This window comes from Antennarius striatus, chromosome 17 (assembly GCF_040054535.1).
Source record: "Antennarius striatus isolate MH-2024 chromosome 17, ASM4005453v1, whole genome shotgun sequence".
In the NCBI taxonomy this organism is placed as follows: Eukaryota; Metazoa; Chordata; class Actinopteri; order Lophiiformes; family Antennariidae; genus Antennarius; species Antennarius striatus.
In genome coordinates, this window is record NC_090792.1 from 2,938,128 (window position 1) to 2,965,000 (window position 26,873).

At 40.2% G+C, this 26,873-nt stretch overlaps 1 protein-coding gene across 2 annotated transcripts in view; it reads left to right on the top strand.

The window, feature by feature from the left end:
• Nucleotides 1-110: 110 nt before the first annotated feature.
• lingo2b (leucine rich repeat and Ig domain containing 2b) overlaps nucleotides 111-26,873 on the top strand; it is a 27,632-nt gene continuing 869 nt past the window's right edge. The window contains exons 1-2 of one of the 2 annotated variants that reach the window (XM_068338622.1): nucleotides 111-228; nucleotides 24,581-26,873. The exon at nucleotides 24,581-26,873 is cut by the window's right edge and continues 869 nt beyond it. In XM_068338622.1, coding sequence (XP_068194723.1) covers nucleotides 24,623-26,491 — 1,869 coding nt within the window. In that variant the 5' untranslated portion in view covers nucleotides 111-228; nucleotides 24,581-24,622 and the 3' untranslated portion in view covers nucleotides 26,492-26,873. Of the gene's footprint in view, nucleotides 229-22,682; nucleotides 22,798-24,580 lie in introns of those variants that run through there. The other variant, XM_068338623.1, reaches the window with a different exon arrangement.

Sequence of the window (26,873 nt, forward strand, 5' to 3'; positions counted from 1 at the left end):
TCACAGGGGTGGAAAAACGGTTTGAAACAAAATTTAAAAAGACAAAAGGGATTTTTTTCTTTTCTTTTCATGAATGCTGTTTTTTGTGAGACACAGAGTGGAGGGAGATCATCACAGCGTTCAGTCTGCACAAGTGTGTGAGAGTGAGAGTGTCACAGACTGAGTGCCTCGGACTCCCCTCACAGTGATGTGAAGGTGGATTTTGGCATGAGGAGGAGCAGGTAAAAGGTAAGACACTCTATTGATCATTGATTGATTTTGATCTTGTAGTTTGGAGCTTCATTGTGTTGAAAACCAAATCCTTCCTTTCACGACTCACAATTAACTGTTGAACTCTCAGAGAGAGAGAGAGAGAGAAAAGATATTGACACTTGGTTTCATCAGCAGAGAACAGGCGTACTCTGGATTTGATCACGAGATTTGTTGAGGATGCACTGTATGAATGAATCCTTCATTAAAGAGAAGTGATGATCTCCGTGTGACGTCTGGGGTGATGAACGGAGATAAAAGCTCCCCCCCCTTCCACCTACCTTCAGTTTGGGAGTGATTTAGATGTTGGGGAAAACAAACTGCAGGTGCCTTTCCATCACTGTGTGAGTTCAGGTGGATGATGGCTTTCATTTCACCTCAGTCTTGTGAGATGAACGACCAGGAACCCGTTCAAAGAAGTGATGTGGCCTGGCATCGATGTGACGCCGGGGTTTTCCCCACTGGAGACGGATGCAACAGAGGCAATCGCATCTGTGCACAAGCTGATGCGTTGACACCAGCGCACATAACAAGGTGGATGAAACCCCTCCTGGAGATGCACAGCGGGGGGGGGCGACACATGCACTGTATGAAGTTGGCAGCTGATGCGCTGCTGTGAGTCAAACTGGCCCTGCAGTGGAGGAATACAGTCCTTTTTTTGTGTACCCCCCACACCCCTCACCCCCCTCCTACCTAGAGTGGGCTAGGATCTCTAAAAAGCCTGCAAGGGTGAGGTATAGTGTGGAAACATCCTTTCATGTGGATGAGTGCTTGTAAAAAAGAAAAAGAAAAAACCTTCACTTTATATACTTCTATCCTGGGCTTAAGTATGAGAAATAGGGCTGAATTATAAATGAGTTATGCTCCAGCCGAGGGACTGAGCTTCAGTCTCTTGTCTGACTTCTGTGGGCATTAATTGAGGATGGCAGTCCTACAAGTACGGTAATTGTGTGCTAATTTAATCATATCTTGATAATGGAGACCAAAGATCACCTGAGCCTTCCAGAAAAGCATTAGTAAGACTTATTTAAGAAACATTAAAGACGGCATTCTGGAGCAACATTTTGCTGAGCTGTGTCTAATGGTTTCTTCCTACATCTAGAATCAAATGATGGATTTTCTCTAAGTTTTTTTTTTTTTTTTGGGGGGGGGGGTGCAAAATGAATTCAGGAACAGGGACTTCACCAAACATCAATTGCCCCCACTGCTGTCAGCAAGAGAGAGAGAGAGAGAGAGAGAGATTGTAATAGAAGAGAGTGAGAGGATACAGGCGTTACCGCTGCAAGATAGAGAGGGAGAGAGAGTATGTGAAGCATTTCCATGGCAACCTATCAGGGGTGTGTTTGGTCCCTGGAGATGGTGAGGAATGGAGAGGAGAAGAGAGATGAGAGGTGAAGAGAAAACTATCCCTTGTTAAGGGTGAGAGGGGGTGGGGTGGGAAGAGGAGATAACGGAGGGAAGACGATGGTGTGATTACCCCCCCTCCCATTCTCAACCAACACCATCTCCACCTCCCATTGTTTGTTTTCTCTTCTCCTCCGTGCCGTGTTCTCCTCTCAGGCTCCTCGTGCCTCCTCCTCCTCTGTTTGTCTGGCTGGGACTCGCACGACTGTCGTGGTTCACACGGTGAGGATGGAGTGTGTGCCAGCGGCGACACGTTTGAAGCCGGAGGACATTTCTGGTCTCTTTAGCTCCCAGCTGATGGATCTTTAGCCCGTCGTCACCTTGACCAAAAGTCCTCACCTGCACAGCCTCACAGTCAGGTTCACCATAGGTAATGGTGAAACTACAGGCTAATAAAGCTGTGCAGGTGTTCTGAGTTTATTTTCTATTTTGTGCTATAATTCTTCAACTGGATATTAATCAGAATCATCTGATGACAAAATCACAGAAGGAATCCAAACTGCAATGATAAAAAAAAAGTGTAAAAATGTTTTTTAAAAAGTTTTATTAGCAAAGAAATAATGTTCTGTAGGTGGTAAACAATTATTATCAGTTTTTGAGTCCAAAAACGACATGCCGGACAGATGGATTGGAGCTGTTCCAATATCTCCCTTCTCACTTTGTGACAAGGGATAAAAAGTGGAAGATATTATAATTCAAAGCAAACATTGTTCGTTTCAAATTACTCCGCATATTAAAAAAAAAAAGAAGTTGTACAGTATTTTCCGCACTATAAGGCGCACTGGATTATAAGCCTGTTTGCTCGACAGAATTTTCACTTTCTGAAAACGGATACACATAAAATCAAGAGTTTTGATCTACTCACACGTATGATTGCAGGATAAATGACTGTATGAAGTAAGAATCAACATGAAATTAGAGTGTCGATGGGTTTAGATTCAGACATGGTGGAGCTGTGGCTGTGGAGCTTGTTTGTCCTCTAACTTCTCTATTCTTATCCTAATACTTCCTGCAATCAAACCATTGCTTTGTAATTAATCATTACAAGAATAGAACATCTGGTTGCTTAACAGCAGCATCATTAATGCAGGAACTTGGAAAATTCACCCACCCACAAATGTCTAATTATTTTAATAATTATTGCCTGAGTTAATTTTTTCTACAGCATAAGTAATGAGCGACATGCTGTTCAGTAACCACCTTCCATATCCCAGATGTTGGAGCTTCCAACCAGCAGCTGAAGGCAGCGTTAAAAAAAAAAAAAGTGTCATGCTGTTGATTGTGTTTACAGCATTGCATGCATATGTAAAATATAGCTGTTTGACAAGTTTATTTTGATTGTATTGTGATACATTCAATTGTATGAAACTTTTTCCCTGCAGTAACGTCATAAATGCCCGATCTATAGGACTAAAACATGCAAAAACGGTTTAGTTTACAAAGACAGACAAAAGAAAAGTGTTCATCTGTTGACAACAGCTGGGATTTTGTCTGCGGCGTCTGAAACATCTCAGCTGTGCAGCGTGTTGTATTCAGATTCGGCATGATGTATTCAGAGTTATTGACAGTTTTTCTGCAGGTTCAGGTGTAGAATGTGAAAAGTAAGTTTGGCTGAGAAGGTTTAAAAACAGTGTGAAGGATCTACTGTACAGGAAACCTTTCCTTCATTGTTAATGGACAGCAGTGGAGCAACAAGCCTCAAATCGCAGCTGTTTTTCAAATTATGTTCTGTAAATCAACCAGAAGCAGAACACTATTGTGCATCACAGATATGAGCATTAGGTGGGGAAAAAACTGAGGCTGCAAAAATGTCTGGCCAGTAATTCTGTGGCCAGGGTAGTAGAATTACCATATGGAGTCCTCTGAGAGTTGTCCCTGAAAGGATGAAATCACAGTAATAATAAAAGTTACTCAGGATTTAGATGTCAACTCTTAAGAAAGCCTGAAAGGTTCAAAAAAAGATTGTGTGCGTGCGTGCATGCGTGTGTGTTATGGGTTTCTAAAGTGATGGAAGATGTGGAAAATGCGACAAGTGGCAACAAGAAAATAGAAAGTGTGAAAATGCTTGATTGCAGAGACAAAGTGTTTGACAATATTCTAAGGAAATATGATAACGTGTAGCATTGTCACATGCAAATGAGTGTTTAGACAGAAATCTATTCCTGTCTTTAAGGTGTCAGCGTGGTCATTTATTTGATCTCATGTCAGGATGAGTTCTAGGAGAGAGAGAACCTAAAATCCAAACATTGTAGTTAAGATAGGAATATCATTGAACCATTCCCATAGCGTTGGATTTTTGATGTGGCAAAAATTTTCAAAAAAATAATATTACTAAACGATAACTTTTCATTTTCCAAATTTCCACTGCATGTTACCGTTTCGACTTAGCTTGACTTTTATGCTTTTCAATGAGGAATCCATTTGGCTATTATAGCTTGGCGAACTGCTATATTGGGGAGATGCAGAGATGTCAGTCTACGACTAAAACGCCATGCAAAACATACTTCTACTGTAGAACCGTACTCGAGTCATGTAGAGCTGGCACTGTGCTGCTTATTTTAATTTTTTATAACGATTTTTTAACGAGCAATTTTAAATTTATCCCAAGCGGCAGATGAAAGCAAGCACAAAAGACTAAATTAAGATAAAAACAATAAAAACAGACTATGCTAACATGACAGAAAGCAAAAATAGAACAAACACAGAAAAAAAAAATACAGGATCCCAGGCTGTAATCAGTCCATAACCTGATGTAATCACATTAGCGATGCAGCAGGCTCTGTGGCGGCGACTGCTCGGTTGCTACTGGAGAACAGTTTTATGTTAGATGGGGAAGAAAGCTGGTCTGTGGGGCCCTTTGCTGGAGTGTGATTAGCATTGCAGATGCCAGTTTCTGTAGGCGTCAGTTTCAACAAACTCAAGGTTCCCCTCGTCTCCTTTGCATGATTAAAATGTAACAGTCGTGCATGCGTGGGAAATTCATAAGAGAACAGTGTTCTGCTCCAACAAAAGAGTCTATTTTTTGCTCAGGTATGTTGCACCTCCTCTTGCATATGCTCTCACATATAAATACACACCAGGGCTCGACCCACATGGATTTATCTCAACAAAAGGGGGCTGAAATCTTATAAACACCTGCCAACAGCTATCCTTCTCTGCAAGATATTCATTGTCAAAAATTAATGTGTGAATAAGAAAGACGGCATGGAAATGAGAGTCATATAAATTTCTCGGAGTAACAAAGGCCAAAGGAATCATTTCTGTTCGGTGTGGAAAATGGGAACACTGCTGAAACTTTTAGAGCAGTCATAAAGGCAACCATAAACCCAGTTAGCATAATAAACATTACCGTAACGGTAAGATCACGTATTCTTTCCATAATCCTAATCACAAAGATCATAAAAATAATAATCATGACTACAAAACCGCAGTCACGGTTATGTAATCCATGGCGAAACATTAAAAAAATCAATTGAGGTTAGGGGCCCTCCCACAGACAACCAGCACAATATCGATCAGTTTTGAAATAAATATGCCATCAATCAAACCGCATCGCATTACTGTAGACAAAAGTAAGAAGCTTATTCCTGATGACAGTCATTCATCAAAAATCATGTAACTGTATGGGTGTACCCTCACAGGATCCAGTGTTTTAGACTGTGTTCAAATAAACCTGCTCCAGTATGTTTAAGCTTTTTTTAAAAAATGAATGACCCAATAAACTGTAAATGTATTTCTTTTTGGTTTTTCTCACTCATTTCTGCTCAATTCTTCACTGGTTTTACGTCGTAATGTCACATATTGTGTATTTAAGATCACAATATGCCTGCTGCTCCACACAGCGTTGACCCATTACTTCTACATTAATAACTAATACAGTTATTTGTTGTCTTAATGTCAGCAAGTGTAGACCTCATGGATCTACATGTTGCATTTGGAAACACCTGCTGGTTGATCCGACAACTGACTGCTTAAAGTCCATTTTTAAACATCTGTCAATCTCGCTCCTGTATGTAAGATGCTCGGCTCTAAGTAATGTCAGGAGCGTGTAATGGGACGCACCGTTCCCATCGGGAAATGAGAAAATCAGCAACAGGCTCGTCTCTAGAGGAAACGCTCCAGTAAAGTGGGGGCGACGCTTTCAGCACATTGGTCATTCTCAGGTTAATGTAGGCGTCCTCTCCTCTGGTGTTATCCTGCACCCTGAAGGAAGGTTGACATCAGTTGGTCCTCAGAGGTCTGTTTCAAGATTACTTGACAGCTCAGTATCTAAAAGGAGCCGGATGGCCTTTAAAACCCCACACCCTACTGTCACATTTAATTTACACACACACACACACACACACACACACACACACACACACACACACACATATATATATATATATATATATATATATATATGTGTGTGTGTGTGTGTGTGTGTGTGTGTGTTTGTGTATATATATATATATATATATATATATATATATATTGTGTCTCTGTTCTGTCTAATAACATGAATATTCCCAAATCCCCCCTTTTGGATTTAATCCAACATATGAACTTTTATAGCAGTTAATCAAACACTAACCATTAACTACGTGAGCGCTGGTGGTTCCATAGCTAGTTTGGAATGGAATGGAAACATTCTCAGGACACATTGTCCCTCCTGTGACTCCCAAACCATGAAAACCTGCTGAGAAAATTAAGAAATGGTCTCTTTTATTACATCGATATTTTTCCATAAGAAGCAGTGTTTCACTTAAGTGATGGTTTTCCTGAGGATTTAACTCGGTGTCATTAAAAAACATGGCAAAGATTTCACTCAAATAAATCAGAAAATGTTTACTGCCAGCTTGCCAGTTGAACTGAACAGTTGCCAGTTCAGGTATTGCTATTTCAGTATTTTCTGCACTATGAGGCACACCTAAGAGCCTTTAGTTTTTTTTAAAAACTGACAGTGCTCCTTATAATCTAGTGCACCTTATATATGAATACAGTTTTAAAATAGACCATTCATTGAAGGTGCGCCTTATAGTCCAGTGCACCTTATAGTGCAGAAAATACTGTATTTGTTGCGTCAATTATTTAAATTTACTCTGAAACAAATGTATTTACTTTTGAGGTACTTCTCTGTGAGATTGCATGGTCAAATCTCTCTTTATTTAGATTTTTTCAAAGAACAGTACAAATTCCATTATTACTCTGATTATGACTCTTACTACCTCCTCTGACTGCTAAAGCCACGACATTTAGCTGAGGACCTGTTTGGACTTGTAAATAAAATACAGAATTAACACAGACAGAAAACTCAAACCTCTTAACATTGCAGGAAAAAAAAAAAAAGAATAGATTCACACAATGTTTGTGTTTCACTGGGTTTTGCAGGAAGGGAGGAGAAAGAATTAAATGTGACATAAGCCAAGAGTCAGATTTGATATCAGAATGTCAGAGTGCCTCCCAGCCCTCCCGCCCTCAACTTCATCTCCTCCCATTTATTTTCATCACCGGAGCCATATTCCTGCATCTGCAGGAGTTCCACTTGCATCTGGCCCATAGTCTATCATTAGCTCCCCCGACTTCTCTCCCCGCTACCTCCCCTCCATCTCTGCTCCTGCAAGTTTATGTACAGTAAAAATGATGGAAACAAATAAGAGAGAAACGGATTACACATGGAGGTGATGGAAATGAAAGCCCACAGGGGCTTAGGAACTGAAGCAAAAGGAGACAGAAAGGTTATAAAGACTTTTTTTGAAATGGATTACAGAGTTGAAACCCTGCCTGAGTGCAGGAGCAGGGTGGTACACAAAATGAAAGTTGGTATGTTTAAAAGAGTGTGATGGAAATAAGATGTGGTAACTTGATGGCATATCGTCAAATCAAAATAGATTCTCCTGTGATTTCTGGACATAAATCATGAAAAATTAAGTTTTTAATAATTCCAAGGCTGAAAATCCTCATTTTCACGTTAATGTTTTTCTCCATCGTGTGTTTGGTATGTTTGACTCCGATGAGTTAATCTGGTTCAAATAAATGACACTTGCTATGAACATCTGCAATTCATTGCCCTGATAACATGAGACAACATCTACAAAAACAGTTATTAGCATGCAGCATAAGATTTTTTTATTAGCAACAAATTTTTTTTAAAAATGCAGCATTAATGGATACTGCATGTGTTAGGTCTGATGGGCTATTCGGAGTGTGATAAATAACAGTATGCGGCAAGCAAAAACAAATCATACACATTCCCTGACACCATCTGCATGATAATGAAAAGATTGGATGTCATGAGTGATGGAAGGAAGGAGACTGCCTTTCAGAGTAAATATTCCTCCTGTGGAATATCCTCAGCGTGGCTTCGTTCACCTGACGTGCCGGAGTGCTCGCTAATAGCAGGGATACAAACACTGAGCTCAGACAATCAGGTTGTTTTGTCCTGGCAGAAAGCAAAGAAGCGCTCCCAGGGAACATGTGCTGTGCTGTAGTGACCACCGTGTCGATACGATTGGCCCAGAGACTTGTGGTCTTAATGCACTCAGCCCCTAATCATTATAAAGCACTCCAAAAAGGCACAAAGGCCATTAACAGTGCAGTACCGGGTCGGTGTATGTGTGTGTGTGTGTGTGTGTGTGTGTGTGTGTGTGTGTGTGTGTGTGTGTGTGTGTGTGTGTGTGCCGTCGGCCTTTCAGCTGTCCTGTCGTGTGGACGCCAACACGCCGGCTGATCCTTCGTCCGAGAGCACAGTCCTTGCCGTGGGGGGGAGTGGGGGGGGGGCAATGCGTTTGGATGACAAGCCAAATGTGAAGCTTCAGCAGCTTTTTTTATGATGACATCACTGGCGCCACATGTCCTGCGAGCGCAAACACGAAATTAAGGCGGGGAGCAGAGCTTACAGATAAGCTAGTTGACCTTTGCTGCTAACTGACTGAATGTATTGCGGTTTATGAAAATGATGCGTGGAGAAGACTCATTTTTAGCACCTGCCATCGTTTTATCCCCCCCCCCTCCAGACATGGGGAAAGTGACCTTAGATCTTTATCCAACTTGGAAACTTTTATAAATCAGTGACTCTAAATAACCTGTAGGTGCAAAAGTGAGCATGAATGGTATCATTTCGATGAATTGGACACCCGTCCAGTTCCTACATCTCCACTCCAGCTTCCCGTGACCCCCCGCAGAGACGAGATAACGGATGGATGCGTGTATGCAGATAGACTGTCAGTGATTTTCTCTATTGAGACAAAGTGTTTTACAGGTTGTTGCAGAGAGAAATGTGACTTTAGAACTTTTTTGTTACATAAAAGTTTGCACTGATGTGGGTTTTTTTTTTTTTTGCCTGAATATATCAGAGATGCTGGAGACAGCCACAAATAACTTATCATCAATCATCTTCACTTCATCTGACTGTGCAGAAAACGTATTTACAGGGTACGAAAAGCTGAGGGAAGGATGACAAAGGAGCAGCTGAATTCATTTTTCACCTGCATTGCACTGCAGCTGCAGCTCAAACCTCAGCAGTAGACACACGGACACCTCAGAGATAAAACTAAAATGCTAAAAATTTAATTCTAGTTGGCAAAAGTGTTATAACAGTGTAGAAAATGGTTGCTTATACGAATGTCTAAAAGTTCATGAAGTATTTGAACTCCTTTACAGTCATGAAGTCAGGATTGTGTTGTTTTGTGACTTTCTGACAGTGATGTTGATGCGAAAACCGAATCCAGACATTTCATAAAAAACTCAAAATTAAACTTATCTAGAACTCAGATAGAAAAAGCCGTACATTATCCACATGAAAAAAATGTCCCACTGTCACCCACAGAATTTCAAGATAAGAGAAAGTCTTCTGAATAAAATATTACATTTCAACATTGAAAATAAAATGTCTGAGTGTAGCTTTAAAACACATCTTCAAAATTTTAAGCATTTCGATGTGCGTCCCAAAAAATGAATGCATTTGCAAGGATCCTAAAAAATCCGGTTAAATGAGGACACGCCGCGAACAGGAAACAGCGACTGGGACGGCAACGATTTGATGAGAGGACATTCTGAATGTGTTACAAGTTCTCTAATCTTGCAAAATGCGAAGCCTTCCTTTCTCACTGTGTTTGTCAACTGCTTTGGGGATTAATTAGCATAGCGGTGTAGGAAATGAATCCACTGCAGGAAAAGTATCCCTTATTTCACACATGGCTAGTGAGCCAGCATCAGTCTCACAGAAACAGACAGCTCGCACTTCAGGAAACTCCGAGGTGGAAACTGCACAGGAAACATTTCTCCCCATGAAGATATTAGTCTTGTTATACAGGAAGATGTCATTTGATAAGTTTACAAACTGATTTATATAAAATGATTCATTGCTTTCAAGATATTAATGCTGCTTTGAGTACAGAAACATCTTAACATCAAGTTGTAAAGGCATAAATGTCAAATGCGCTACAGGCGTGAAAAAGTGACTTCCTCTCACCTGGAGTGTGTCCTCATGCTAAAGGTTTGGCTGTGCTCACAATTGATTTCTCAAGGCTCTTAAGATGAGGTAGAAAAGCTTATTTTCTATTAATAGGAGGTTCATGTTGCTTGGGTGAATTGGTCACATTAAATTGTAAGTGTGAGTGTGTGTTTGTTTGTCTCCTGTGGGGCTCTGCAATGAGCTGGCATCTCATCAAGGGGTGTACCCTGCCCAGATGGATGGATGGATGGATGGATGGATGGATGGATGGATGGATGTCATTATCACCATCCCAAGTTATAATAGTTACAAATAGTCCAAATTTTGGATTCGACGTGAAAATCTTAAGGATTAAAATTTAAATTCCCAAACCTTTGATGGCGTTTTAGTGGATTACAGAATGCATTAAAGGTACTTAAACTTGCCTCCTGCAACTGCAGAAGCCCAAAACTTTATAAACTGAGAGGATTATTTCGGATATTGGATAAAGACACGTTCTTTCCCTGTCTGGAAACCTGACTCTCCAAGTAACTCGCCGTGGGATTCATTAGATGAAGAATGATCGCTGTAGTATTTTGCTTAAGTCTTCTCCCTCACTTAAATTTTCCTGAAGTAGTATTTAATTCTCCCTCAGACGTCCGTGACGTTGCTCGGTCTATCGTTAATCTGGTGTTCAGTGCATTAAGGGATCTCGATTGTGTCACAGTGTTGCAGTTTACCATTTTGTTGTACCCACTTTCCTTTAGACTGCCTTGTCATCTTTAAACTCCACATAGCGAGTGAGTTCTCGTCTCATTTAAAAGAATGTCTCGTGTCTTTTCCCAGACACACAGCATTTAAGTACAAAAGGAGAAACATCGCTGAAACTGTCAGCGTCATCACTTGTAATACTTTCTGGTTGTAATGCATTATGGTCTGGTGGGGATGCTGTTTGGAGCTCAGCATTTTTCCAATGGAGAGACCATTTCCATGCCAACCTACTGACACCCATCGAATGGGACGTGGCTTGTTGAACTGCGAATGCTCAAAGGAAATTAATTTGACAAATTATAGCTGATTGTCTCTAAAAGTCCGAATGTTGCTTCTGTGAGTGGTTTTGTAATGCTTCCGGCTGTTTAGTAGTTTTCATGGGCCATTAAAAGCGAGGGAGAATAGCCGGGTGCAATCAGGTTGCCTCGACTCCAGCTAAGTGCACTTAGCATTTCCACATGAAGAGCACCTCAGTCTCCGGGCTTTGCTGCGTTTGGATAATAATATTCAAAGCTGCTCATCACTGCACTCACTGCTATCTTTTTCTTTTCTTATTTTGTACCACAAACCAGCACGAATCAAATCAGACCGGTCAGCTTGCCGGAACAAGTGTTTCTTATTGTTGCAAAAACACCTGTATACAAATTGAATGTTATTAAGTATGACATTTATATGATGGTGCGCCTTAGCAACAGAAGAAATGAAATATGACATGAACATGAAATCAGTGCTTGCCTTTTCCAAAAGGACAAAGAGAGACCTGAAAGTAAAAGGTACGACAAGAATTCTTCCGGACAGATTCCCTACTCTTCTTGCCTGAATCACCTGAATACTAATCTGGCCTTTAGTGTTGAAAAAACATTTTTACCAAAGTATTAAGGTTCAGATTTTAGATATTGCTGGAAACTGTGGTTTCCATTGCTTGGAAAATGTCTCTGGCGACCAGAGCAGCTGCCTCTATTTACTCAGTTCCTCTGTGTTTCATTGATAGAAAATAGATAAGGTGTTAATGGATGTGTGCCACCAGTGGTTCTCCATCCTGTGTCAGACACAAGCTTTTTGCTGCAGAATCCCCTTTGTCCTGGCCTTCCATACATTGATTTTCCGGCATATACATTGGTACCGATTCATAATTTGAAGACAGCTTAGAAGCTGCACGGGGGATACGAATGCACAGCTTCACTTTGCCCAAAAGGAGTCTGACTAAATGATTTTCTCTGCTAAATTCTCTACCGGATGGTCTTTAAACTAGCTTCCCCCAAGAGATTTGTTTTTTAGGAAACCAGACTTTGGATGACAACTGGAGGGAAACTGTTAAAACACATAATTTAAGCTCCGTCCAAACTACGCTTCTTTCCAGCAGGCGCAGCATCAAATCTAGTCTTTGTACACTGTTAGAATTCTTCATTCTCTCTTAGTCACAAGGCTTTCAAGTGGATATCAGACTGTGCATAATGTTCTGTAATATTTATGCATCCATGTGAATATGAGTTAACCTGGGGATTTCAGTGCATTTAGAGAATATTTAACTGGCCCCAAACCTGCTCCATTCCCACAAGGGATCGCATGTACCCGATTCCAGCTACGTTTGCAGGCAGCCAATTATGCAGAAGATGTAAAAGACCAGTTATACTTTTTGGTAGCATCCAGTGGGCATTCTCTCTCTCTCTCTCTCTCTCTCTCTCTCTCTCTCTCTCTCTCTCTCTCTCTCTCTCTCTCTCTCTCTCTCTCTCTCTCTCTCTCTCTCTCTCTCACACACACACACACACACACACACACACACACACACACACATCCACACAGAGTAATTTGATGCTGTTACATTAGGTCCGTGTATCCACATTCTGGTGTAAACAAATCAGAGCTTCTGTCTCAGTCACAGTGAGCCTCAGGCTTCTGTCACAGTTGTAGTCAGGAATCCATAAACAGTATATTGCAGTCAGTGGCTTTATTGCGGTTTCACCTGAGGAACACATGCAGAACATTAGGGGAATTAAGTAATTATTGATTTCACTGCTCACTGTTACAAAGGAGCGGAGGGCTGGTGGCATATCTAGAAAAAAATCTAATGGAGGGTGGTGGGCTTATGAGATATATAAATATATATAAAATTATAACATAAACAGTATTTTCTGCACTATAAAGCGCACTGGATTATAAGGCACACCTTCAATGAATGACCTATCCAAAATAAAAATAAAAAGTCATACATAATGCGCACTGGATTATAAAGTACACTGGATTATAAAGCGCACTGGATTATAAAACACATCAGAGAACTCATTTTCAATGAATGCTCTATTTTAAAACTTTTTTCATATATAAGGCACATTGGATTATAAGAAATTGAGAAAATTAAAAGCATTAGGTGTGCCTTATATTGCGGAAAATACTGTATTTTGTTTGCACCTATGTAGAATTCCAACATTTCTTATACAAATTGGATCTATTTAATAATTCCACAACCTCCTCAGTTTTGGCTTGTGTCATTAAAAGTTGTTGGTCCAGTAGAGCCACTAATGGCACATACAGCTGTTTAGGCGATGACGAAGCACCGCTGAAGAGGCAACGTTTGAGCCAGAATTGATGGTTTCAGGAAGTGAGTGTGAAAAGTAATCAGTGCTTTACACCAATCCTGGCAGATCCAGGTCCCATCCATTATGTGCATGTGAACTCAGACATATCCGTCAGTGCCGCTGACTAGGCTGACCTTTGATTTACTCATTTAACTGTATGTCAGGCCAACCTGACGTCTTGTGCTCACGCCGTCGATTAACTCCCATTTAAAGTCCGTCATGCCAACGTCGTCCATGCTGGGCGCGTCGCCAGTCGCTGTCATTGTTGTTTGATTAAAAGGGACTCTTCCCCCCTTTTAATGTCACCTTGACTGTCACACGGATGTGGATTTGTTTCCGGGCTGCAGCGAATCCTCCGGAGTGACAGTAGAGATTGCTAATCCGTCAGAATGATTTGGTGACAGGCGAAAGTGCTAATCCTTTCATGTTATTCAGCCCAAGTGAGGACGGCCTAATCCCTTGCCGAGGTCCTGATGTAGAAGAGATGACGCTAACTAAACAGCTATCCAGAAAAACAATGGGAGGCTCCTGGAGAAAGTTAACGCTTCCACTACACAGTGACATTATCAGAGCCAATATTTACTGCTGCTCTATGTACTTTGCAGCAAATATCTTTTTAGTTCTGTGCCAAATGCTTATTTGTGTAATGGCTGACAGCAGAGTGAATACCAGCTTCTGCTGGCTTTAAAAACTGTCAGGGAAAGTTTCATTCACCTGTTTTTTCTTTAAATTTGTGGAAAATGGATTCATTTGTCAAACATAATATCCAGACATACATAAATGTCATTAATGTGTGATTAATACAACTTTGAGTGAGAGGGGGAAAAAAGAACTCAAATTGACCTTTCAGAATAAATTAAACAGTTTAATTTAGATGTTTTATGTTTATTCTGAAGTCTGTTTATTCCACTGCACTAATGTAATACAGCCACACGCTAAACTGCTATGCAATGTGACATAATCTATATATTATTACAGCCATTTAAGATAATGTTGGTATTTATAGTAATGAGTGTGTGGTACCTTGTATTCATCGGTCTGTGAATGGGTGGATCTTTCGTCCATCTTTTTAGCTTTTCTACTATTTTTATTATAGTAGAATGCTAACATTCTTTAATGATCATTAAAACTGCTACCAATTAATCACTGAACATTCCATGGAAGGTTTTTAAAGTATGCAGTGCATATCTGTGTAAATACAAACTGATCTGAGAACAGTTTTTCAGCTTTGGCACAAGGGTTCACTCATCTGTCTGAAAAACACACCGCTCGAGCATCCACCACATCACATTTCATCACATTCGTACTTATAATACAGTAATTGGTAGCAGGCAAAATCGTTTTGTGGAAATACGAAGCTGAATAAAGAGAAAATATTCAATCCCACACTGAGATCATTTGTAAGTGAAGGAGACTTTCCAGGAAATGAGAGGAGGTTAAGTTCTAAGAGAAAGAAATTGGGAATGAGAGCACATAATAATCACCACTCCTTTAGCAGCCAAAGGAAAATAATTCATTTTTAATTACGAAGCTTTGAGAAGAGTCTTGATTCAGCTTGACACCTAGTTTAATTGCATTTACTTATCAGCATATACTGTTTACTCTCATTTGAAATCATTTTTAAGAGAGATGCCATAGGAACGAGGCAAAGCTAATGCACAGGCATCCATTGTCAGATGCTTCCAAGCGCAATTTTTGAATCCACAAACTTCTAATCACTTCATTATTAGCATGCTGATGCAACTGTTAACTACTAGGCCTCTCATTAACACAGATGAACCCTCTTCAATACACAAATGGAAGCTAGAAGCTGGAGCAGAATGAGCCAGAGATTTGATGAAATCAGGTCTATAAATATATTTGATTATAAAGTTATAACTAAATGAGCAATTCAGCAATTGTGAAACAAGCTTATTCACTTTTTTCCCCCAGGATTTGGACATAACAAATAATTCAAACAATTGTCATCTGTTTATTAATCATAAATCTTTGCATCAGAATTAGCTTGGCTTAATATAATCCCTGGAAACAAGAGGGGAAAAAAACACAAATTACAAACTGCATAATGCTTGTTGAATCCATATGAAAACAGACGAGTAATAGAAGTATTGGATCATGTGTGGGACTATTTCTTGGCTGGAATGACTGACTTCCTGGAGGCTTCTTTTATTTGATTGCCATGGCAACCTTCTGGCGACATCAAGACTTCAGGAAAAAAAAATATGTTAAAAATAGTGCAACACATAACCTTCCATAATTAATTTAAACAAACAAGATATAAAGTATTAATTAGCAAGCATTAGACGAGCTCACGAGCAGATTTTCTTTTACCTTTGCAAAGAGCCAGCCGAGCTGCTTCCCCTCAAGCTCCAGGAAGAGCACCAGGCTTTAATACCAGATTTACATAGTCATAGGCAAAGTGTGTAATTGCAACATAATGCAATACGGGGAGAACTGAAAATGCTTTTTCCCATGAGGTTATATTGTAAATGAAGTGGCTATTGAATATAAATTTCTCCACAAATAAGAATTTGATCAATTCAGTTCAGAAACAGTGATTGGCTGAGCTACATCCCAATCCAATCCAATCCAATCCAATCCAATCTTTACTTGTTAAGCACTTTATAACAACCACAGTCGAGCAAAGTGCTGTACAGACGAATTAATTACATTTTTTTTAAAAAGATTATAGATAAAAGACAAAATGGCTCAAATATTGTAGGTAAAATAAATTCATTTAAAACATACAACATGGATAAAAGCAAAAGCCATACAATCAGAGCAATAAAATAAGATAAAATAAAATAAAATCCAATGTAAAGTGAAAGTCAGACCGTCTAGACTAGAGTGATAATAACTATTTCATATTGATAATGAGTATGATATTGATATTATTTTACCACACTGTTGCACTCGTGGTTATAGGCAAAATGTTTTGCATATGATAACATTTTTGATGCAATACTTTCTTAATGCAGGAAAGCATTCAGGTGTTTGTCAATAATAGTTTAAAATTGGGGGGAAAAAACAACAACCAAGATTTAAAAAGAATTATTATATTATCAGTATCAGTTATTGAATCCTGTTGTACATTGTGGTTCTGATTAACATTTCATGTTCCAAGACAAAAATGACAAGATTTATTTTGTTATTTATGTTTCACTTCTTTAAGTCAGTAAAATTGCCTTTTATATGAGGTTTCTTGCTGTTTTCAGATGAAACTACTCCTGTTGTTTTCATTCTCTCTGAAATCCACAGAAGCGACTGTTGAATCTTAAAATCCAGGATGGACTCAATCAATACTCCGGATCAATATGGGCACCATGTAATTGCAACAGGCCCCTACAAGGACAGTACAAATGCCTCCCCTGAGTTTTGTGGCATACATAAAAAATGTTGACAAGAGGCGGCCTAACATCATTGAGTTCCTTTTCCTCTTTTATTTTTAGAGTTGAAGAATAAATGTATGTTAAAACCTGACCTTTTAAAGTAGCAAAGCCTTCACATCATCTCAAACTGAAAGAGAAGGTGCTGAAAGCAGCCACAGGAGTTCCATCAGCCATTGAAAAAGGAAACCGAACGCTGCAGTCCACATTGTCTAGGGTGAAGTACAGCTTTGTTTGTGGGTTACAAGGACTCTGAACAAGATTAAAAGGCGATAGCTCTACCAGCCTCCCCAGTGCTGCACAGCTTTGGATTACACTTCTAAAAAACATCTAACCTTAACCTGTTTGCCGGAAATTCCACATTATTATAACGGCTGAGGAGGAGAAACTTGGTGCAGTACACTAAGACACATCACATCTTTTGGTGAATGAGAAAGGGGGCCTTTGAGTCAGTATCCACATACCATGAAAAATGGATGAGTTCTACCTCCTGAGACTAAAATTAGACAGAAACCTAATACGGTGAATGTCCTTCAAGTAACACTCTGATTTATAAGCACCAACAAGAAGCAGAGGGTGAGAAAACCCTTGCAGAGAGAAACGTAATGCCGTTTGTCACACAGTGGACAACCTGATAGATCATTATGGAGGAAATCTAAGGAAACATTCAAATGTAGTAACGGTACGGTTTCATTTCATTAGCCACAGGTTTGAATATGTAAATGTTAATGCTTGTGGATAAGAAATGAAATGGATTCATTAATGAGGAAGGAACTTCGTTCATCCTTTGGTGCTTTTGTTTCAGGGCCTACAGAGCATCTGTAGCGAAATCAAGTTATTAAAAAACTTACAGACATTTCAGTGCAGGCTTAATGGTTTATTGATTCATCAGTAAAAGCTCTCTTATTAATGTATTACTGTAAATGGAACTAAAAATGTACAGTAGCACAAACTTGCTGTAAAGGTTTGGCTCTTGTCAAAAACAGGAAGTCATTGCTTTTGCCATTTATTCATATCTATAAATGTTTGGAACAAAACAGGACGTGACTTTTCAGTAAACACTTCTTGTGCAATATTCAGGGGTGTTTACATGTTTTCTGTTCTGTTAAAGGTGGCAACAGTGAAGTGCTTTAAACTTACGCTGTTAAGGTGCTACTCGATCCTAATTGGTATAGTAAATCCTGTTTTTTTAGAACATTGACATGAGGATAATTTGAAGACTGAACGACATGCAAAAAAGATGTAGGGGCCATTCACACAATAAGCAAAACTACATGAGCATCTTTCTAGATTCATGAATACATCTGTTTCCAATTCTACTTTCTGTTTTTTCAGTTCCGTTTTGTTCTCCACCAAATGCTGATAGAATGATGTTTATCACCTGTGATCAACTCATCAGTACATCATTACAGTGAAACATTTGCTATTGGACAACTTGGGTGATTGTAAGTGTTTGATTCCTTTCTATGCAGTTTGCAGTTCACTGTGTCTGCATTGGGTCTCTCTGGGTTCTCCAGCTTCCTCCCACCTACAAAAAAATATGTGTGAGTGTGAGCATGAGTGGTTGTTTGTCTTTCATGTGGCCCGGCGATGTGCTGTCGTGATAAGAGAGCAGTGAAATTGAACACAGCACAGGCTTGCATGATGTCCACATAATTAAGGAAAGGATTTAAAACACTCTGGAGAACAGAAAAATAATATTTCTGTGTGACCCCTTTTACAGGAAATAATCCACAATTTCAGCACTTCTTATTTTTTTTATTTTTTTTTTACATTGATCATATTAAGGCAAACAGGACAGGTGTTAAATTCCTAATGCAGGCTTCATGATAATATGACAGTGAACTCAGATTACATTTTGAATGTAATGCCCTACTATTAAGGTCTGATCTCCACCAAGACTGCAATTAACACCTTTACATTTGAATAACCAGAGGACATGACATGGAGACATAAGAGCATCATATTTAATGGGTGTGATATGAATAACACTTGGAGTTTGGGTGTTTTCCCTTCACTCACAGAAGTGGTCCAGCAACACTATACCATTAGTGTCTTTGTCAATCAGGAATAATGCACTGTTTACGAAGATGACAGGAAAAGTAGCATCCCTTGAGAGCCTGCAGCACAGCAGACATACAATAAGCCACAGGCTGGAAGACAGGACACTGTGTTGATGGCTCAACAAGGCACCGCCGCACAGGAAACATGGCCAGTGGTGCAGAAAGAAGCTGTTTAATTGGCAGAATTTGAATGCACAAGCACTAATTAGCCGAGGAGAACAAGGTTGCAAATCCTGAAACTCTGCTGACATTTTGCACTCCGTGTGGTGGTCAGTGTGTGTGCAGAGAGCCACAAGTCCCAGAATAGAAAATTCATTTGGCTTGTTGTTAGTTGTGAGGAGGAAATAGTGGAGTATCAATCAGATTGAGGTTGGTTAACACCAACAGTAAAATCTCTTGCTCTTGTCTCAATGACTGGATATTTAAAAAGCCATTTACTGCATCATCAGAAGGTCCCTCTAAACCAGCTTCACGGACAGTAGGAAACGGTAAATGTACCTTAAACAGTTTCCTTGTAAACAGTTTCCATGCATATTAAGATGTTGAAAAAATGTGTTCAGCTAAATCTTTTTACAGGTCAGTTATCATGCAGACATCTTATATGCTCACACTATTCCTATAATCACCTTCATATGAATTCTCTCATGTGAAATAATTCTATTATTCATGCCACTGTTATATCTGGAAACAGTAAGGTCTGCCTTTAGTTTTCATGGCAAATGACTCCAGTGATCCAAGATGACAAATGAATACTTGAAAGAAATGCATTATTTTAGAAAAATGGTCAAACAAGTGTGCAATGCGTATTAAACGTATTTGCATATGTTGTAGCAAAAGCGCCCCCCAAATAAGATTAATGTTGGCTGTAATAATGACTTCTTTCCAAAGAGCTGGGTGGAAAATAATTGGAACCATGTAAATGAATTTAAAGTATTGTGTTTGCAAGAGTTTGCGAAAAGAATTTAAAGTATAAGACTTAAAGTGAAGAAAATACTATACAAAAACAATCCATAATGTTTAAACATACTGATCTCTATCCACACATATTCAGTAAATTGTGCAATAATAAGATACGGCTCTTTACTCAAATATACAACAATAGGCATAAAAAAGAACAAAAGAAGAGTGCCCGACTTCCAATCTGTCAATTAAACCATTATTAATTCATAAACACTTCTGTGGCAATCAATGCTGTAATTTAGAAGCGTTTTAAAAATTCATTGGTACAGTCAAATAAAGTTCTTCTCAGTCTAAAATACATTTGTTCCGCTCCTATCAATGGCTGCAGATTGGAAACGTGGTGCAATAATGAACATGAATTTAGTGCTACTCTCCTTGATGGAGAGGGCCATAGATTAAAATCAACATGTGCACCAAGCATTGCTTGAGTAGCCCATTACAGAGATCTCTGTAGGCTCTTGTAGAGCTGTAATCTTTTTTTTTTTCAGCTTAGCTTGCTTAAAATCACATTATAAATCACAGTCATCTCAAGAAAACAAGGGTTTTATCTCATCTTGTGATCACAGATTTCCTCAAATCTTTCTTTGTGTATTCCTGCTATATCTGCTGTCTTTACTTTTGTGCTGCGTCTCCTTCGCCCTCCCTCTCACAGTGACTCTTGAGTCGCACTACAGCTCGTTTTCAGCTGTCGTATTTTCTGCGGTTTCACCGACTCTAATCCAGTTGAAAAACCAAATCCCAAAACGCTCCACCCTGTAGACTGCCCTTCTGAATGACCCCCTCGCCACTCACCATTTACACAAAATTCTGTGGGATTTTTTTTCCCGTTTTTCAAGCCTGCCTACGACACGGTTGTTCTCAAGCATTTCTAAATATATGGCTGGGCTTGAAGGGAAGCTAGAAGAGTATTAGTGCTACTTGGGTCACTCTAGGTCAGGCTACCAGAGGAATAGGTGTGCACAAACAGGCCATATGCAAGTGCTGTATCATATATAACGTACAAGGTTGTAAATGATAATTTTTAACCTGAAATAATCTGCTGTTGGTGACAAAATATTTCAATATTTCAAATATTTCAATATTGGTGACACCCTACAATTTAAAAGTTGTGTTTCTGTACAGCAATGAACCCATTCTACTCACTCTTCTATTCTTTTGGTTTCTTATTATTTCCTGATGCAAATATCTGGCTGTAATGAGTTGTTTTTGATGTTCATCTATCATTATCATACTTAGAATTGTAAATCATGCTAATAAACAGTGAGAGAGAAACAAAATGGAACGGTTCGTGATGTGAAATCAGACCTCAGTCTTCCGACAATTTCATTGATTGTTATGGGCATTTGTGCTGCAGTAATAAGTAAGTGTATTGAGTTTTCTGACATCAAAATATTGAAATCAGTTTTGTATATTCCAAACATCCCCTACAACGTTTCTTAAAATTGGAAATGTTCCATCACTTTCAAAATCAGTTGCTTTTGCTGCTTGGCTATTACCCCCCATCCGCCAATAACCCACCCCCGCCCTACACCTTTGACCCCTTCTTCCAGCAGCTGTTGTCTGGAAGGTTTAGCTTTATTTTTCTGAAAAAACAGAGGCTACATCAGAACATATCTCTATATCTTCTATTTTTTGAACAGGAGCCAAAAACCTGCAGGAGCCACCCTTCTGTGTGAAGATTTAGTGAAGATGCAACACTGAAAGCAGACAATTTCCTGTCTCAGACTGCACTATAAAACAGTTTTTTCTTAGATAATTGATTTTTCATAACTTTATATTCTATAGCCATTCTGTCACTTAAAGAGAAACATATGAAGACCACATATCAGCATATTATATTGCATATCATCAACCATTGGCAGCTATCTGGTCCACCATCGTCTGGGCAGAGAAATGAGTCTTTGAGAAATAAAAGTGGAAAGAGGAGGTGGAGGACAGGGGGCTCTGTTTGCCAGATATGGATTTGGTTCAAACAGGTCTTGAACAAATCAAAGCTACACTATAGCTTTGATTTTAATTTGAGACAAAGACCATGATTTGCTGCTTTTGGAGAATTATTTATCAGTTTAACAGTATATATGCAATGTGACACTTGGACTTTGTCAGATTTTTTTTTTTTTTAAAGTTTCCCACAAGTTCTAACATAGGTCATGCGGATCAAAAGCCATTTTCATCATGTGATTTTTCTAACGAACCCTAAATAACTTATAAGGGTGCTATAATTTTTTTGCGTGCGTGCCAATTGTACAGACAGCCTGCAGTAGGAATGCTCCCTGACATTTCTGGCAGATCAGCACACCAGTTCCACACTGCAGCAGCAGACAACTGGACTGTAATTATGAAACAGAGAGAAGTAGAGGCTGACAGGTAAAGGCAGACTGATAAATACGCAAAGACAGACCAGGCTCAAAGACAGATAATAAGGCAGACAGACAGAGATACTTACCAGAGGACCAGATGGATGGGCAACAAGACAGGTTGCCAAATAGCAAGGCAGCCAGAATGATAGATTGGAAACACCTTAAACTAGGCTCTGCCATAGAAATGAAACCGGATTTCCAGGGATATATTCAATTTGTGTGCTCTCACAACGCACGGAGTAAGGGAACATGAAAAAAAATATAACCCTCCTTTACTCTATACCTTCCTTTTTTCATTAATTTGATTGGCAGACTACATAGAGCGGATGGGAGTAAGGGTTTGTAGTTGCTGTGGCAACGGCCTGCTCTTTGTTAAAGGCTACATTCCTGGCATCTGATGTTTCTGCGCTGCGATCAATAAAAACTCCAGGCTACAGGAACTGATGAACGGACTGGGGCTTTTTGCCAGGCCCGGGCTGTACCAAGGAGAGAAAAGGAGTTAAGTGGAGGATGTGTGAAGAGGAGGATGGAGAGATAAAACAGCAATAGAAAGAGGAGGGAAAGAGGAGCGATATGGAGATGGGAGCAGTGCAGCTGCTGAGCTGGGCTCAAGGGGTGAGTGCTGTGGGAAAGGGAATGCGTGAGTGTGAGCTCACACATCTATTTTCCTGATGTCACTCACTTCGTTATCAAAGACAGGTACGCGTCTGTCTGCGTTCATCATCTGCTTACCTTAGCAGGATTTTGCTTTGCAGGCATTGACAAGAGCTCTCATAGCAGTCAAGAGGTTTTTTAAAGGCTCTGTTCGTATTTTCTACCATTTTTCTTTGCCTATAAGATCTGCTGCTCACAGATGTATCTTAAGTATTGCACATCTAATTGGCAAACATAGCCATGAGCAGCATGTAGACACTGCTGGTAATGAGGCAATTACAGCCAGTCTCTTGGTCTACTCAGCCATCTGTCAATTCAACAACCTGTAGCTGCTGGGAGGTGCTTTTATGTCAAAGTATATGTTTTTCCGAGCTGTGGATAACCATGGCTCGCATATGATGGAACACATTAAAGTTGAACTTGGCATCCTTCGCCTCATTAACCCCGTCGATTACATCTCTTCCTGTAAAATTCACTTGTGGGCCGACTGCGAATTGGTGCAATGTGTCACTGAACAGTTTGCCCTAATAAACAAAATGGCTAAAAGAGAAAAAAAAAATATTCTGACAAATGAAATGAATCAATCAACTTACAAAATCATTGGAAATTTTATTCACTGACTTCGTTGTGATTTTTAAATCCTTACCTGTATGGATAAATGAGTGAGTGCTTTACTTTTTTTTTTTTTTTTTTACGATGAAATGCAGTGATCCTGTTATGTAAAGCAGAAAGAGCTGCCATGTTTCATTACCACAAACGTTAAAAGGTTTTTGATGGAGAAAAACACAATGACTGTAGTAATGTTACTCTAAACCGCTGTTATAGGATGGATTTTTTTTTCTTTCTTTATCATGAGATCAAACCTTAATGATTGCCTTGGAGAAACTGGGCTATTTAGGGAAAGCAGTAGTAGAATCTAAAGCTATATGTATGGAACATAAAGGAGAAGTACTTGTGGTAAACAGGGCAATAAAGAAAAGAAGCAAATACATACAGATTATGAAATATAAAATTTTACATGATTAAACCAAACATATTAGCGGTAAAACTAGAATCTCAGCGGATCTGACGTAAAATGAAACAGTGAGCCTTACTGATTGCTGCTTTCTAAACAGTCAAGATTCAATTCATCAATCATTATACAGCACAGAATTGTACAATGAAGTTATATGAGTATGATAAGAAACACACATATTTGTTTCCAATCCTCTCCCTGCCTAAGCTATCAATTGCTGCTGTAAACTCTATAGATTCATTTATAGAAGCTATAAAAGCTCCTTCATCTCCTATATACTTTGCAATGAACACTTGCCTGCCACGCAATCCACTGGACACTCCAACATCTCAAAGATGCACACCATTATTGCTGTTGCAAAATACAAATGCAACACCAAATACACATGGGCATTTAGCCTCACTGCACTCTAACGAGAAAAATTTCTCAGCGTTGGCCTGAGACATCTTCCATCCTCATGAACAGTTAGCCTGCAACCTTTTGTGCTAGCGTAGTGATGAACGTTCACATTTTTGTTCAGCTGATATTTTTCTCAAGCTACACTGACTTTAATACCGTTATATCAACCTCGCCCGTAAAAAGAGCAGTGCATTAAGGGAGATAAAGGCCGGACAGTTTAGGAAGATAAAATTTTAAAGGTTGAAGAAAGGCGAGGTGAAAGCAGTCTGAGTTGAGGTTTAGGCAGTCTGTGCAGGATTCTTACACATTTCTTTTTTCTGTGTCTTGCAGGGATGTTCGTGATGGTGCTCTGTATGGACAAGAAGCTGTGCCATGACAGAGGCCAACGTAGGTAAAAGAGACATGTGGCGCCAAGCCCCGCACCAATGCCACCTCTTTCTGGGTGGGGCCTTGCTGATTCTCTTGATCAGCTCAGCTGTAAGCTGCCCTGCCCGATGTGAGTGTTCTGCGCAGAGCAAGTCGGTTAGTTGCCACCGCAAGCGGCTGGCCACAATCCCTGAAGGCATCCCCATTGAGACACGTGTCCTGGACCTCAGTAAAAACAAGTTACGCATCATCACCCCGGATAATTTCTCTTCATTTCAGCAGTTGGAGGACCTGGATCTCAGTGACAACATCATAAGTGTGGTCGAGCCAAATTCATTTCGTTCTCAGCTTGCTCTCCGGTCACTCAACTTCCGCAGCAACTTGCTTCAGCTGGTTCCTGTTGGTGTGCTGTCAGGCCTGACTAACCTTACTCGCCTTGACCTCAGCCACAACAGACTGGTGGTTCTCCTGGATCATGCTTTCCAAGATCTGCGCAGGTTGACGTCCCTGGAGGTGGGCGATAACGAACTGGTTTTCATCTCTCAGCGGGCATTTACAGGATTAATTGGTCTTGAAAGTCTAACATTGGAACGTTCGAATTTGACCGTGGTCCCCACTGAAGCGCTGGGACATCTGCACAGCTTGGTGGAACTGCAGATGCGTCACTTGAGCATTGGGTTCCTGAAGCCATTTTCCTTTAAGAGGTTAACTCGTCTTCGCCGGCTAGACATTGATTACTGGCCCTGGCTGGACGCACTCCCTTCTCACTCACTGCATGGCCTCAACCTCACTTCGTTGTTCATAACCAACACCAACTTGTCTGTCTTCCCTGGAGCAGCACTGCGCAATGTGCCATACCTTACTCATCTCAACTTGTCCTACTCTCGCATCCAGCACATCCACCAGGGAGAGTTAGGCCAACTCCCACACTTGTTAGAGCTCCGTCTTCAAGGAGCTCATCTGATTTCTATTGAGCCCTTAGCATTTTTAGGCCTCAAATCTTTACAGCTACTAGATGTGTCACAGAATCACCTTGACTCTCTGGAGAGGGGAGTGTTCGCATTCCCAGACAACCTCCAGAGGTTGTGTCTAGGTGGAAACCCGTTGGTGTGTGACTGCAGATTGCTTTGGCTGCTCAACAGCCAAAAGCCTCCCTCTCTGCAGGTTCTGGATGACCAGCCTGAGTGCAGTGCCCCTGAACACCTTTTAGGGAAAACGCTTCGTGATCTAAAGGAGCCTCTGGTCTCCAGGTATATGACCTGCACAAAACCACGAATTGGACCAAACACAACCCAGCTGCTCATGGCTGATGAAGGTCAACCAGCCCACCTGAGCTGCATGGCAGAAGGAGCGCCTCAGCCCACAGTGGTTTGGATTACACCTCACAGACGTTACATCACAGCCAAGAGCAGTGGTAGGGTGGAAGTTCAACCAGATGGGACCTTGGAGATCAAGACTGCGGAGCTGCACGACAGTGGAGTATACTTGTGTATTGCTACTAATCCTGCTGGCAATGCTAGTCTGTCAGCCTCTTTAGCTGTGAAGAGCATGGGCATTGGGGACAGATCTCACTATATCAACAGGAGTTCAAATTATCTGACTGACTCTAACAGTACATGGGGGAATGGGACAGTACTGTACAATATGACAGTCCCTATAGATATTAAGACCATTATTATATCCACAGCTATGGGCTGCCTGTCCTTCCTAGGAGTGGTCATATTCTGTTTCCTGCTTCTTTTTGCTTGGAGCCGAGGGAAAGGACGGCATAAGAACAACTTTGATATCGAGTACGTCCCTCGTAAATCCAACGGCGCATCATCCGATGTGGCAGAAACAAGTGGCCCACGCCGGGTCAACATGAAAATGATTTGAGAACAATGCAGACTGACACAAACCTGAGTTAAAATAACAAAATGTCCACGTATCAGCTGTTTTTTTTTCTTTCTATGACACAGTGGATTTGTGACAAACGAAAGTGATGTACTAATATAGTGGGTGTCAATATGACAGTGATCTAGTGATAAAGTGGGCATGTCAATATAAAAGTAAAACTGTGGACGTGTTTATCTGAAATAATGTTCTCTTACAGTATATTGAATATCATACTATAAACGACATATCAATATGGGAGTGATATTGTTACCCCACTAGGCATGTGTTTCAGTGGTGATGTTATGAGTAACGATGTTGTCGACTCACCGTGACATCAAGGTGACAGAGGGAGCCACTGGGAGTGACGGGGGGACATCTACGT